The sequence below is a fragment of the Brassica oleracea genome, chromosome C4 (assembly GCF_000695525.1).
Source record: "Brassica oleracea var. oleracea cultivar TO1000 chromosome C4, BOL, whole genome shotgun sequence".
Classification (NCBI taxonomy): Eukaryota; Viridiplantae; Streptophyta; class Magnoliopsida; order Brassicales; family Brassicaceae; genus Brassica; species Brassica oleracea.
The window spans coordinates 9458986-9472800 of record NC_027751.1 but is presented as its reverse complement, the minus strand read 5'-3'; the positions used below and the strand labels follow the sequence as shown (position 1 = coordinate 9472800).

The window sequence follows — 13815 nt, the reverse complement described above, 5'->3', positions numbered from 1 at the left end:
ATTTTCGTAAATTATATGAACTTGCGGGGTGAATAGGGCAAAACCAATTTTCAAAAAAAAAGAGGTTAGTTTTGTGTTTGACTTTAAATTGTAGGTCAATTTTGCAAAAAGCCCAAAAATGAAATACTTTAGTGGATGACCCCCTATGCTATAAAATCGAAAGAACCTCTCTTTCTACCCCAAGTATTCTTTTTACGACTTTTCTACAAAATGAACAAATTATTGAGTCGCCCCATGATTGATCAGTAAAAATTGAATTGCCTGGTCGCAAACTAAATAAGAATTCAATCCGGGTGGCCTTTTAAAATATGTATAAATCATTCACGTTATGTTTTTCATATATATGTTTTTTTCTGTTATCAACTTTCAATATACAGATACTGAAACAAAAAGAACTAAAAACGAATATGATTCATAAGAAAATAATGAGCTATAGGTGTAGTCAGTTTTCTAGTTCGAATCTCAACTTCATGTTACCACTCAGAAAAACATTGTAGGGAAATCTCTTTCACGGGTTAGAAGAAAACTTAAATAAAACTTCTTTAAACCACTCTCGAAATGTTAGTCCATTTTGTCATTTTCTTTTTATAGGGTTTCTTTTAATATACAGTAGTAAGATGAATGTATATGTATTCTACATACAAAATAATAGACAACATGATAATATACTTAATACCTTAATACATGAAGAAAAAATGAGTGAAACTTTGTGGTCCAATAACTTAGGCAGCTAAGATCCTTCCCCACTTTTGTTTTAAGGGACCTTTACTTCTCTTCTTCTTCTCTTGTTCCATCTTACATGTGTGTGTGTGTGTGTAATATTTTGCAGATGAGTATGAAAGGAAGCAAAGCAGAAGCGAAGAGGAGTTTAAGAGAAATGAGTGAGGAAGAAGAAGAGGATACTTTTGAAGAAGAAGAAGATGAAGAAGAGGCTTTGGAGAAGAAGCAGAAAGGCAAAGCTACAAGTAGCAGCAGCAGTAGTGCTGGAGCTTGTCAGGTCGAGAGATGTACTGCGGATATGAGCAGAGCCAAACAGTATCACAGACGACACAAAGTCTGCGAATTTCATGCCAAAGCTCCTGTTGTTCGGATCTATGGTCTTCACCAACGTTTCTGCCAACAGTGTAGCAGGTACCTTCTCTGTCATCAAATATATTTATCTCCTGTGATAAAAAACAAGAAGAAAATAAGAATTTTAACTTTGGTTTGTATAGGTTTCACGAGCTTGGTGAGTTTGATGAATCCAAACGGAGTTGTAGGAGACGCTTAGCTGGACACAATGAGAGAAGGCGCAAAAGCGCAAGTGAAGGTGAAGGTGAAAGGTCTCAAGATCATATTGGCTCTCAAGGTTACTGAAGAAATAAGCTTTGCTTGCTCTCTTCTGTCAGTCTCTTTGTTTATCTCCTTGTACTCTTATGTGTCTCTCTATGTTGTTTCTCCATAATGGTTGCAATCAAAGCTATCTCCTAAACCTATGACATCAATAGGTGCATTTAAGACCAAGTAAATGTTTATTCGTCATTCTTATCAAATCAGGATCTAGATCATGGTCTCTTTATCCTAACTCCTAAAAAAAAGCTATCTCCTAAACCTATGACATCAGTAAATGCATTTGAGACCAAGTAAATGCATTGTCCCTTGAAGGAACATGAGTAAGTTCCCTTAAAAACTTAGCAGTGTTTATTCAAGCCAAGATCGTGAACTAGATCAGGGTCTCTTTATATGTCTTGCAATCAACAATGAGGAGACAAGCTAAAAAACTCTTTTTTTTTATTTGATAATTTGGAAGAAACTTTTGATTCTTGAGATCTGTAGTTCTATTACAAGAAATCTCATCAAGTTCCGAGACAACAGAAAACACTTATCCCCATGTCAACCAAGTAGACCACCTTTCGGATTAGAACCCTCCACGGTAAAAAGACAGCATCTCCAACACGGTAAAAAGACAGCATCTCCAACAACCTGTATGTTCAACTCTAAGTAGAACATTTTAGGAACGAGAGTTTCTCACCCCTTGTTTTTAACGGTCAGAACAGCACAATCAAGAGGACTGTTGTAACTATCTTACAGTGAAAGATCATTTGGCCTTACCCTCAAGAACAACATGTATCTAGCCGATCATGTGATGATGGATCTTATTATATTTCTCAAGGAGAGATATAACAAGAGTGAAGGGAAATATACTCCTTCAGTCTGCAGGATCCTTGAAGCACAAGGTAGCCTGTTTTTGTATTGAGAGCCCATGCACATCTGTAATTATGTTTCTGAAGTTTCACCTGACATCAGTAACAAAAAAATACAAAACACCCCCCAAGAATCAATCTTTACCTCCTGAAGGGAAATATAAGAACATGAGTGATGCTAACTCAGTGATAATTGATAAACTATCGAAAATGGTTATTACCAAAACAAGAAATTATTGTAAACTAAGAGAGAATATGATGAACTCAACTGTGTATATTCGATGGTTATGTTGCATATATACTTGTTACAAGATACTCTAAAGATTCTTTACAAGGATTACACACAATCTATCGAGTCCTTATCATAATCTTTGTAGCTTATCTCCAACCGACTTCATCCTTATCGCCTTCACTCAACTGCGAGTATACTGAATCAGACCGGTTCTCCATAGCCACTCTCAATAATTATTATGCATGAAAATCTTGTAAGCAACAAACCTAAATAAGTTCCCAACAGCAGCAGAATCTTCTTTGCTTTTAAAATAGTTTAACAATTCACCTAAACTAAATGACAGAAGCAAGAGATGTTTTAAGGACGATGATACATTGGATAGTCACTTCGGTAACAGACAGTGTTACCCTTTTCTTTTCAATGTATTGTTTAGTTTCACCAACAAACACTAATAACAAAGCCGTCTTAGCTCAGTGGTAGAGCGCGTGACTTTTAATCCCGTGGCCGTGGGTTCAATCCCCACAGACGGCGATTATTTTCTTTTTCCAACCAAAAAAAACATTTTTCACTTACTACTAGAAGATTATTTCCTTGCACGTACAGAGACCACAATTACATATATGGCTTGTATCTGCTTAAGATCTATTTAAGATTTTACTTTGATTCTTGTTGTTTACCAGCCAATGGGGATAATTTAAGTCATCAATCATTCATGCTTGTTAACACAAGTAACTCATCGAACCATGATATGGCTTGTATCTGCTTCAGATCTATTGAAGATTTTACTTTGATTCTTGTTGTTTACAAGCCAATGGGGATCATTCATGCTTGTTAACACAAGTAACTCATCGAACCATGATATGATTAATTTGGGTTTTTGCTGTATAATGAATTACTGGTGCGAGACCCACTAAAAACAATACTTTTTTTGGTTTTATATTTTCATCTAATATCACTTATTGATGTAGGGTATACATGATCTGAATCTTCTTTATCCTGATTGATAAACAAGTACCAACTATAATTAAATCACCATCATCGTAATTGATTGTTGTCACACTAACCATGGTTAAATTTGCATAGTTGAATTAAAAGTTCAATTATGTATTATGTTAACCATAGTTAAGTTATTTGTAAATCATTAGAAGCTAAAAGTTAAATATATCAATTACCAAACAGTAGAAACATTACAAAGACAAGAGGAAGCATCTCCACCGTTAAAACCATCACAGATAATGGAGATCAAACGGTCACAACAACAAGAAATAAAGAAAAAAGTTGCGAATACAGCAAAAAAACAAGAAAAACAGACACATTTTTACATCACCAGCATGTCACTCCATCCTCTCGCTTCAACGGTGCTTGCTTCTGGTATCGTCGCTGTACAGCCTGAGAATCACAACGGTCAAAACATCTTAGTTCTGATCTGAACCGTCCGATCACAGCTTATTATATTAATAACAAAACTTCAATACGTACCAGTCGTATACGGTGGGAGAGTTTGGGTGAGAAGGCTTATCAAAGAGGTTAGTGCCCATTCCTCTGGTGGCTATGTTACTTCCTGGATGGAACACACTCCTCCACACGTTCTCCTTACGCGCAGACCCTGGCGTCGTCGGAGTTCCTGGACTCCCCGCCGCCGGCACAGTCTTACTGCTGCTCCCTTCTCCTACACCTTTACATGATCATCACATATTTTCATAATTAATGAATCATGTTGTATACAGTGGTTACCAAATATATATATATATGCATGAGTTGGGTTGATGCGAATATATGTCTATACCTTTGATCTCTATGGGTTGAGCGGTGATCTTATTGCGGAGACGGCCAAGGCCATGCTCCGGCTTAGGTCCAGCAACAGTTTCATCCCACATCTTTTTCTTGCTTTTTTCTTTGCTGATTTAGTAATGAAGGGTGTTGAGTGTGATGTACTTGGTCAGGGCTTCTTTATCTTTATTTATAGACCCATGGTAAAACTATTTATGAAAATATCTTCTTTTCACCCAATAAAATATCTAGATAACAATAAATAATTGGAAAAATATTAAAAGTTGAATTATCTAAACATGTCGTAAATTTTTAATGTATAGTCCATTAGACGTATACGAACCTTAGTTTAAAATAATAGTGTTAAATATATAACAGAGAGAATCAGAGGGAGCAGTGTTGCATGTGGAAATGTAAACAATGCGATGTGTATAGAATCTTCAATCAAAGTATCCTATCTCCCAAGATAGAGACGGGTATATGGATAAGGACGAAGAGTCATGAAATGGGACCCTTCAATCAAAGTATCCTATCTCCTAAACTTTTCGTGGAAAAGTATTATAGGAACAGCAAATGTACACTAGTTACTAGGCCTGAGACTTTTATCCGAGATTTGGATTCGATCCGAGATTCGATACGGATTCGATCCGAGATTCGATCCGGATCCGATCCGAAAATCCAGATATTCGGAGGGGCCGAATTAGGATCCGGATAGTAAAATGTTAGATCCGTCAAAGCCAGATCCGAATCCGGATATCTTAATTTTTTAGTCCGGATATCTGGATCCGTAAGTTTTATTAATAAGTATTTCAAAAATAGTAATACTTATATATAAAAATTAATTTTATTTAATATATTTTCATTTTTATAATAGTATATATAAATTTTATGTAAATTTTGTAATATTATACATAGAAATAATTAAAAATATTATATATATTTTTATTTTTAAATTATTGTTAATATTTTATATATATTAATATTATTTTTTATTTATATTAAAGATCCAAATCCGGATCCGGATATCCGCCGGATATTACAATTTTTACTCGGATATCCGACACTCGGATATCCGAGAACCCCGAATCCGGATAAGGATAGTAAAATTATGGATCCGCCAGATAAGAATCCGGATCCAGATATCTTAAAATTGTTCGAATATCTGATCCGTCCAGATACATTAAAATTGCCCGGATATTTGATGCGCCCCAGGCCCGCTAGTTAGACATGTAACTTACATTGAACTGGTTGAAATGTCCAGGTAATTTTAATGATGATATAAAGAAGTTATCTACAAAACTACCATTGATAAAACGTCCAACTTAGTGACGCACATAAAACTGGTTTTGTTTCTGTAAACACACAAACATTCAACACAGTAACTGAGAAATCAGATAAGAAACCACTTAGAAACATATTAAAGAAAACCATTCAGAAGATTACAAGCTTCATGCATGGGACAATTCTAATGGAGAAGCCAAGATACATGGAAAGGAATCGACTGGAAACGTTGGATGTCTTACTAAGGATGAATGTGGCCTACGGTTTAGAGACTTCAGCATACACTTATTGGGGAAACAACTCTTGAGCATGTTGAAAGAACCTTAGCCTCGCCCACAGTCACGGATGCAAGTATTTCCCCAAATGATCTTCTCTTACTGCCATAGTAGGAACCTTACTTTTTGCTTGGAGAAGCATCCTCCATGTTCACGATATGACGAAAGTTGGAGTTAAGAGAGAGCGTGCTAATGGTAATGATGTTTGTGTTACCTCTACCTTCCCACCCAAGAGGCCAAAGGAAGGATACTCTCATTATCAATTGAGGCTCTTAATGTTCAAAGAAGAGGGGAGTGATGAATGGAAATTACCACGTCTGAGGGAATGTTTTGATCCTAACGAGTGTAGACTAATCATGCAGGTTAGACCTGGCAGTTCTGATACATAGTATGCTTTTCTCCTGGTGCTATAACCAAAATGGTCAATACACTGTCAGGAGATGCAAAATAAGTTAGGATCCTGCATCTGTGGGAATCTTTGAAGTTAGAACCAAGTCTTCTTTCCTGGTACAAAGCACTGTGGAAAGTGAAAGCGCCACCAAAAAACGTCAACTTTCTATGGAGGAGCTTATCTAATTGCTTAGCTATTTCCAAAAAAAACATGGCAGAAAGGAGATGAGTTGTAGTCAATGCGGTTAGGAAGAAGAGACAGTCAACCGTCTTCTGTCTCAATGCCCCTCTGCAAGGGTAGTTTGAGCTGCTTCTCCTCTCGTTTTTGTGTTCTATCCGTATCCCTATGTATCAATCTAAGCCAAATGCCTCCTCATGCAAGTGATCAGTGATGGAATTAGATCCACACTTCACTGTTTTTCTTGGTTCCTCTGGAGGATCTCGAAAGAGAGAAATGCACTTTGCAATGCAGGTTCAAAACTCTCAGCTCTCCAAGTCTTCCAAGTATAGGACTTGGGAGCATCATTATGGCCAGCAAACAGAAGGGGGCATGAGGATCCTTAGACCTACCCACATACCCAAATGGTGCTCGCCTTTCTCATGTGCTACTTATAAATGCAACTTTGACGCTTCTTCATACATCTTTGGGTTTGAAGGAACATAAGCTAATCATTGTGCGGATAAACTTCCTATGTTCGCATCTTTTATCGATATTTATCATGTTGTGTTAGGTTGTAGTACTCCTACTTGGCTAATGCCGTGTATTGAGAACAAGAAACAACACTTAATACTCGGTATTAATCTCCAAACATCTACCAGTAATGACATAACCATGATATAACAGCTCCCAAGCTAATCACTAACAATCTGTACTGTACGCAAACAAAGAAACATAGTCAAGATGTTCGAGAGCGTACCTTCAACACTATTCCGTTTCTTTCTATTTCCACCTTCACCTGCTTCCGAAGCAATACCAAACAGAGAGCTAGAATACAGCCCCTCTTATCACATTATTGCTATAAGATTACAACCAATAATAAAACAATTATATTCTTTCTAAGAGTGAAAAGCTGTTTTTAAGCATAATCAAAGCTTTGAAGAGTTTTACAATGCATACACAATTCTTCCACAGAGCTCCAGTTCCAGCCTTCTTCCATTATTGGTAAAAGGATAAGAACGGAGATGCAAAAAAATAGGCGCAAGTCCTAATCCAAGAAAAGGAAGATGCCATAATTTACAAGAATATCATCAGCTTGCGCTCATGCCACCGGTATTAACTGGCTTTTGATTTGATGATACCTGAGGGTTTAGACTGGGGTTTACCATACTTTTCGACGTACCCCTGCAAATGAACAGAGGAAATTTAAGAAATATGCGATACTTACAGCTTAGGTTTATACCTGCTTAGAAACTCACCTCTACCAGCTTCACAATTCTGGTTGAAGACATACTAAGATATTTCTCAACTGATTCGTTGTTAGTCGGCACCTGATGTAACTGGACAGCAGCACCGACTATCTTTTCAGTAGCTCTTTTAACTATCATGTTATGCACATCTTTGCTAAGACGGCCTTCACGCCACAACGGTTTCAACATATCTTTAATGGTTTCCACAACTGCTGTCCTGAACTGTCTCATTACTTTTGTTCCTGCATCCGACCTTACTTCCCCATCCATCTCATCTGTTTTCAACTTCTTTTGATGTGATGAGCCATCACTTCTATGCCAAGATTCATGCCCTGCAGGTTTGCTTCTTTTCAAGACAGCTCTATTCTCAACAGCCGCCGATGAAGATATCTCTTTGCTTGGTGTTGTTGCACTTGCATCATTTTGATCAACCACTGAAGTAGCCACTCCTTCCACTACTCCATGTGCTTCCAAATTTTTCCTCACCACAGTTTCTTGGAATTGATTTTGGCTGCATGAACTGTTTTTATCATTACTAGCAGAATCACCATCTTTCTGCTGGCCGGACTTTTTCTGAGCATCTTTCCCTTTAGTTGACGATTGAGCTTTAGGAGATTTGTCTTCTGGATTCTCTATATCCGTGAAAGGATCATAGAGGGCATCAGACGAGGGAAGTATATAGGGAGGAATTGTGAAAGATGGTCGAAAAAGTTCAGAAGGTTCCCAATCATTTGAAGAAACTTCCTTTTTGTCGCTAGTCGTGTCGACTTCTGCATCTTGAACGGATGGAACAGATAACGCTTGCTCCATTGGTAGCGATCCAGATCCATTTTTATCATTCCTGTTTTCAAAATTCCCAAAGGGAGAAGCATACTGATTCAGAGGAGCAGAACTGAACACGGATCCTGTCCACGCTGGTCCAGAAGATCCCATGTCTGTTTGTCTATTTGAAGTGATAAAAGATCCATGTTCTTGAACAAAGATGCTTCTCAACGGGAAGGAACTGGTGCTATTACCAAATACAGGCCTGTTCTCTGTGAAAACAGCACCACACTTTTGCAGACTCCCTCTTCCCATGTTTTCCAATGAAGGCATAAAGCGCATCTCGTTCGTGAAAGGGAAAACTCTCTGACCAGCCGGGGGATTCACCAAAGATGTCACGCCATTTGTGCTTAACATGGGGAATCTTACACCTTCTTTGCTCTCCAACGGTCTTCTTTCTGAATAAACATAAGTGAATAAATCACTGGTTGATTCATAAAGAGCAACTAGAAAAATTCACCTACATATATCATCACAACCTGTAAAGGATAAACTATCTCTAATGAGACTACATACCTTCAATAGACTGGATACCGCTAGTTCCAGCCATATTATTCACCACCTGTTGCTGACTAGTGCGATTCATATTCTCGTTCACATGAAGGAACCTGCAGGAGTTCCCTTTGGTACACCGCCCTTGAGCAAAAAACTTGCAGGGATATGCCGGACGTTTTTGTTCTGGTCCATTCGCCGGCGGAAGGCTTTGCACCGGAGCAGGAAACCTGCGAACCAAATCTCTCAGTATAAAAAAAGCTCCAAACATGCAAAAACACAGAAGCACAACAACCTCTCTACAACTAACCTCCTACTTAGATTCAGTAAAGAAACATAAAGCAGAAAACTTTGTTATACCTTGATAAAACTGTGTCTTTTTCACCTTCCAGCATAAGTTTCTTCCCACTACTCCCAGAAAGATTAGGTTGTAAGTATCCGTTTATGATCTTTGTTTGTTCTGGTCCATTCACCAACGGAAAGCTTTGTCCCGGAGCAGGAAATCTGAGACTGAATCAATATACAGAAGCTCAACCTCTCTCTACAATAACCTCCTAGGTTCAGTAAAGAAACACAAAGGTGAAAACTTTACAGGTTATATACCTTGGTAAAATTATGCCTTTTTCACCTTCCAGAATTGGATTCTTCCCACTATTCCCAGAAAGATTAGGTTGTAAGTTTCCATTTATGATCTTTAATTGCTCATCTGAATGCTTCTTCACATCTACATGGGACAAAGTTAAATCATATGTTAAAAAGCAAGATACTTTTCAGCTAAATCTACATGGGGCAAGCTATACCATATGATAAAAGCAAGATACTTTTGAGCTAAACCTAGCTAATCTCTCATAAGCCATTTCTCTAATCTAGAACAAAACGATGCGTTTAGATTTTCTCCTGCCTATACCATCCTTCTTGACTCATCATCATCAGAGTCAATTGCAATTACAGAGAGGCGTTCTTCCCATCAATTCAATCCACGAACAGATTAAACCAAATCATGGAATCAGAATACTTACCGTTCTGGGAATTGGAAGCTTCGATTGGTCTAGCAAGCAATCGAGATTCTCCCGCAACTGTGGGTTGTACATGTACTTGGAGCTCGTCATCGTCAATTTCCATATCGGAATCAGACATCTCGGAAGTATTCCGGCGAGCGACGGTGGTAATTACTGCGGCGTGATCGGAGATTAAACCAACCTCAAGCGAGTCTCTCGAGAGTCTCTGATCTCCGAGAATACGTTCGGTATAGCGACTTGCGAGACAAAGCGCTGATACGACACCGAATTGGTTTGTTTTTATGGGTCTTCCTAAATTCAAAGCCCATTTATGTAACTTACAATTAAATAATATATTAAAAATGTAGAAAATACTTACCGTTTTTAAACAATTTTTTTTTAAAAAGCGTAGATTTTTAAGAAATGGAAAGAGTAGAATTTAGTAGTAGTAAATATGTATGCAATATTCTATTTGTTATAGTTTTTATGAAGCAAAGAAATAAATCATTATCAAAATCAAATGAACAATTTAGAGATAAAAAATTTATTTTCAAAAAACAAATATTGAAAATAAAACATGAACAGACTTCTTTTTTAAAAATACAGCCGATGGCCGATGGATCGGAAACATAGCTCATACAAGGGAATCTCAAACCTAAATAGAAGGCAACACATACAACAACTACAACAATCAATTGAATAAACTTTACATTCATACATCCAAATCGGTAGACAATCTTTGAATAGGAAAATAGCAGTAAATCAAACAATTATAAAACTATCGGCACTCTTGCCAAGAACCAACCAAGCACAAGAGATAGTAAGCGAAGAGTGGCCAACACAACAACACAAGACAAAATATATTTGAACTCACCGTTCACGGTATCAAGCCAGAACCAAAAAGCCTAGCACGAAAGTCCACAAAGAGAAGAGACCAACACCGGAAACTAAAGTCCCATCATCCAAAGAAACCTTCATGGGAAGGTCTAAAACCCCAACCTTCTTTTACTGTTTCACAAGAAGCAACCGAGGGACAAGAAAATTAGACGAACAACCGGAACAAACTTATTACAAAATCGCGAGAAGAACTCCTTCAAAACTGAAAGATAGAGAGGTGACAAAAAACTTGAAACTTCTGAAGAACAATAAGCTTGTTCTGTTCACCATACACAACTATGCCACCATCATACCACCACCTTACACCATTGCTGAACCAAGACAGAGAACAAATAGTAAAAACCACTAAAAACGCCTCAGATTCACTCTTTCTGTCAACTATCAAACATCAGATGAGATAAATGATGAAATATACGCCGAGCTGAAGCAATCAGACAAGGCTAACCCAAAACAACAATATCTGGACCGGATTCTAAGAAATCAACAACTCCAAATCTAGAGATTTAAAAGAAATCAAAACCACATAAGCCATCCGAACGATTATCTTGGACTTCATTTTTTTTTACTTTTCAGTTAAAAGAAGAAAAATATGAAGAAAATAGTAAATTCCGCTAAAGGAATTAGAAGTCTCACCACAAGGCACAAGTTTTCTTCTTTCTAGGGCTTTATTCAAGAGATCGAAAAACTTGACACAGCAAACACACAAAGAGAGAAAAGAGCACATAACACTCTCCATTAATCTTTTCCTCAAGAGATGTCTTCAGCTCCAACGGCATCGAACACGACCGACAACTCTCAGCAAAGACCACCCCGGCAAAGAAACGGACCGCCTCCGCCGCGGCGACAGGGGAGAAACCCGCCGCCTCAGACGCGTGCTCGGTATCAGCAGACGAATCAGGGCTTGCAGGAGAAGAAGAAGCCTGTGTTCGTCAAGGTGGATCAGCTCAAACCTGGCACGAGCGGTCACACCTTGACTGTTAAGGTTGTCGATCAAAATTCAGTTCCTCAGAAGGCAGGCGCTGCTTCTTCTCACCTCCGACCTGTTAGGATCGCTGAGTGTCTTGTCGGAGACGAGACTGCTTCCATCCTCTTCACCGCTCGCAACGATCAAGGTGAGTTGAGAGGTTTTGTTCGTGAAAGGTTGAATCTTTTTGTGCTAAGGTTTCAAAAGTTGAACACTTTCGTTCATATTACTTATGTCTCTTTGCTAGAGTGTGAGACGTGTTTGATTAGTTATTAAAAGTGGATTACTTGGCTATGTTACTTGGTACTAATACAAGTCTTTGTTTCTTTTTGTGGGTGTAGTGGACTTGATGAAGCCAGGAACTACTGTGAATCTCCGGAATGCGAAGATAGATATGTTCAAGGGATCCATGAGGCTTGCTGTTGACAAATGGGGTCGCATTGAGGTCACTGAACCGGCTGACATAACCGTTAAAGAAGATAACAACTTGTCTCTTGTGGAGTACGAGCTAGTTAATGTCGAGTGATTATCTCTAGCCCCAATGAGTTTTGGGCCAAATGAACAAGGGTGGGGAGCTTATGTTTTTATCTTATGTTGTTGCAAGTTTGCTATCTTATCCACCGGTAGGTTATTATGTTGAGCTCGGTGTTTTGGTGCATGATCTATTACCAATACATGTACTTGTAACTCTTCTATCTGCTTATGTTTGGTCCTTGAGACTTGAACAGAGAGGTTAATGAATAAGAATTTGGGAAAGAGCTTGGTGCCGACAATATTCTCTTGCCAATAGTCAAATACAAAAACCCAATTACGAACTACAAAAGAAGAATGAATCAGGTCTAAGTGGTCTTCTGTAGCTTTGGTTAAGCTGTCTGTTTTTTTTTTCTTTACTTATATCCAGAACTGAACTGGTCGGGTCCTTGACAAATGTATTGGACACTTTTGAAGGTTAAAAGGCAGATCTTATGACCTAAGAAGAAACATGATCCAATTTACTGTCACTGAAGATTCTTTACAATGGAAAAAAAAAACATGACTTCATCATCTTCACTTCACATGCATCCATTCCCGCAATCTCCGTTTGAAAATCATCATGCATCATCAATGATATCTGAGCAAATAAAACATATCAGTGTTCAGAGAGAAATAACTGTGTATTGATTAAATAGAGAAAAGCCTTGTTGCAGGATTCATGAAATATCATTAAGAAGAATCAGACTTGTTCACAAGAAGATGGTTGCTTTCTGTAACTAGAGAAACTATGGATCGGCTCTCTTTGACCTAAGACACCACAGGGAGGGCCTAATGAGCACATTAAAGGTTAAGACCTAAATACAGCTTACATCACTCTTGTTGATTGTGCTTCAGTTATCATCTTCTCCTAGAAAATAAATAAAAGTTGAGAATTCTCAATGTATGCAAAGAAAAAGACACTTGAAATTCAGCTAAAAAAATCTGTCAAATTACGCAGGTTGTGATTTAGCTACAACTTCAAGTTTCATACCAAAACACTAGACTTGTAAATTGTAATTCAAGTCTCAATATCGAAATTTAAATTGGAAACAATGGTTTTAAAGAAAAAAGCATAAAAGATGCTGACAAGGCTGCCTTACACTACACAGAATCTACCTATCATGTAGAGTAAATGGCAGAAACTAATATGAAATACAAGTGCCACCCTGTAGAAGAAGAAGAATATGAACGAGAATTATTACCTCCAAGAGTCCAAACGGAGCAGCGACGTGAAGAAACAGAGAGCATGGAATTGAGCAAGGCGGAAGCAGTGGCCGTGTGGTACGGAAGCATCGTCTCCACGCAGCAGCTCAATGCCACCGGAGATCTTCTTTTTCATTTTAGAAAATGGAAAATTAAAAATCAGCTAATCAGAGGGGATCAATCGATCGACTAGAGAATAAATGTTACCTGAAAACACGGTGAGAGAGTGGGCTCTGTTTGGGCGCCTTGTACGAAGACCGCATAGGTTTCGGCGAACGAAATGCTGCAGCGGCGGCTCGGCCGGCACCGGAGCGGAGGAATGATCTGGCGGCGGACATTTGAACGTTTTGATTTTTCTGCAAGAGATGAACTTTGGGCTTAGTATAGG

The 13815-nt window shown here is 38.2% G+C and overlaps 5 protein-coding genes, 2 long non-coding RNA genes and 1 other non-coding gene across 9 annotated transcripts in view; 3 read left to right on the top strand and 5 right to left on the bottom strand.

Annotated features, from left to right (window-relative positions):
• Positions 1–763, bottom strand: part of LOC106342647 — a 4076-nt gene extending 3313 nt beyond the window's left edge. The window contains exon 1 of the long non-coding RNA XR_001269847.1: positions 677–763. This is a non-coding gene — a long non-coding RNA (uncharacterized LOC106342647). The remainder of the gene's footprint in view (positions 1–676) is intronic.
• LOC106342644 (squamosa promoter-binding-like protein 3) lies at positions 613–1547 on the top strand. The gene is made up of 2 exons (XM_013781642.1): positions 613–1131; positions 1215–1547. Exons 1-2 carry the CDS (start codon positions 800–802, stop codon positions 1354–1356), a joined length of 474 nt encoding a protein of 157 aa, XP_013637096.1. The 5' UTR covers positions 613–799; the 3' UTR covers positions 1357–1547.
• On the bottom strand, positions 1386–2447 carry LOC106342646. Its single transcript, XR_001269846.1, has 3 exons — positions 2405–2447; positions 1890–2276; positions 1386–1472 (listed from the first exon to the last, which is right to left on the bottom strand). It is a non-coding gene; the product is annotated as an uncharacterized LOC106342646 (long non-coding RNA).
• A 427-nt stretch (positions 2448–2874) lies between these two features.
• On the top strand, positions 2875–2946 carry TRNAK-UUU. The gene has a single exon. It is a non-coding gene; the product is annotated as a tRNA-Lys (tRNA).
• A 610-nt stretch (positions 2947–3556) lies between these two features.
• On the bottom strand, positions 3557–4458 carry LOC106342645 (auxin-repressed 12.5 kDa protein-like). The gene is made up of 3 exons (XM_013781643.1): positions 4202–4458; positions 3895–4090; positions 3557–3804 (listed from the first exon to the last, which is right to left on the bottom strand). The coding sequence occupies exons 1-3, from the start codon at positions 4290–4292 to the stop codon at positions 3768–3770; spliced, it is 324 nt and encodes a 107-aa protein (XP_013637097.1). The 5' UTR covers positions 4293–4458; the 3' UTR covers positions 3557–3767.
• Positions 4459–7165: 2707 nt separating this feature from the next.
• Positions 7166–10138, bottom strand: LOC106342743 (protein FRIGIDA-ESSENTIAL 1). The gene is made up of 6 exons (XM_013781763.1): positions 9872–10138; positions 9456–9576; positions 9213–9362; positions 8877–9082; positions 7548–8758; positions 7166–7473 (listed from the first exon to the last, which is right to left on the bottom strand). The coding sequence occupies exons 1-6, from the start codon at positions 9987–9989 to the stop codon at positions 7405–7407; spliced, it is 1875 nt and encodes a 624-aa protein (XP_013637217.1). The 5' UTR covers positions 9990–10138; the 3' UTR covers positions 7166–7404.
• Positions 10139–10731: 593 nt separating this feature from the next.
• On the top strand, positions 10732–12467 carry LOC106337306 (uncharacterized protein At4g28440-like). Its single transcript, XM_013776399.1, has 3 exons — positions 10732–10831; positions 11334–11859; positions 12053–12467. Exons 2-3 carry the CDS (start codon positions 11502–11504, stop codon positions 12235–12237), a joined length of 543 nt encoding a protein of 180 aa, XP_013631853.1. The 5' UTR covers positions 10732–10831; positions 11334–11501; the 3' UTR covers positions 12238–12467.
• Positions 12468–12660: 193 nt separating this feature from the next.
• On the bottom strand, positions 12661–13815 carry LOC106337307 (protein NUCLEAR FUSION DEFECTIVE 6, chloroplastic/mitochondrial-like). Of its 2 annotated transcripts, XM_013776401.1 has the most exons (4): positions 13635–13815; positions 13427–13551; positions 13055–13092; positions 12661–12822 (listed from the first exon to the last, which is right to left on the bottom strand). In XM_013776401.1, exons 1-3 carry the CDS (start codon positions 13763–13765, stop codon positions 13076–13078), a joined length of 273 nt encoding a protein of 90 aa, XP_013631855.1. In that variant the 5' UTR covers positions 13766–13815; the 3' UTR covers positions 12661–12822; positions 13055–13075. The 2 variants fall into 2 exon arrangements, with proteins under 2 accessions (XP_013631855.1, XP_013631854.1); XM_013776400.1 differs by lacking the exon at positions 13055–13092.

Bases quoted from the DNA above. Each gene is read 5' to 3' on its own strand.
- LOC106342645 (XM_013781643.1), bottom strand. From the start codon at position 4,292: ATGTGGGATGAAACTGTTGCTGGACCTAAGCCGGAGCATGGCCTTGGC. The intron at 4,091-4,201 runs GTATAGACATAT...GATCATGTAAAG, and splicing joins TCAACCCATAGAGATCAAAG to GTGTAGGAGAAGGGAGCAGC. The intron at 3,805-3,894 runs GTACGTATTGAA...TGTGATTCTCAG, and splicing joins TCTCCCACCGTATACGACTG to GCTGTACAGCGACGATACCA.
- LOC106337306 (XM_013776399.1), top strand. From the start codon at position 11,502: ATGTCTTCAGCTCCAACGGCATCGAACACGACCGACAACTCTCAGCAA. The intron at 11,860-12,052 runs GTGAGTTGAGAG...TTGTGGGTGTAG, and splicing joins CACCGCTCGCAACGATCAAG to TGGACTTGATGAAGCCAGGA.
- LOC106342743 (XM_013781763.1), bottom strand. From the start codon at position 9,989: ATGTCTGATTCCGATATGGAAATTGACGATGACGAGCTCCAAGTACAT. The intron at 9,577-9,871 runs GTAAGTATTCTG...TGTCCCATGTAG, and splicing joins AGCTTCCAATTCCCAGAACG to ATGTGAAGAAGCATTCAGAT. The intron at 8,759-8,876 runs GTATGTAGTCTC...ATGTTTATTCAG, and splicing joins CGGTATCCAGTCTATTGAAG to AAAGAAGACCGTTGGAGAGC.
- LOC106337307 (XM_013776400.1), bottom strand. From the start codon at position 13,765: ATGTCCGCCGCCAGATCATTCCTCCGCTCCGGTGCCGGCCGAGCCGCC. The intron at 13,552-13,634 runs GTAACATTTATT...ATGAAAAAGAAG, and splicing joins CTCTCTCACCGTGTTTTCAG to ATCTCCGGTGGCATTGAGCT. The intron at 12,823-13,426 runs GTAATAATTCTC...TTATTTGCTCAG, and splicing joins CTCCGTTTGGACTCTTGGAG to ATATCATTGATGATGCATGA.
- LOC106342644 (XM_013781642.1), top strand. From the start codon at position 800: ATGTGTGTGTGTGTGTGTAATATTTTGCAGATGAGTATGAAAGGAAGC. The intron at 1,132-1,214 runs GTACCTTCTCTG...TGGTTTGTATAG, and splicing joins TTCTGCCAACAGTGTAGCAG to GTTTCACGAGCTTGGTGAGT.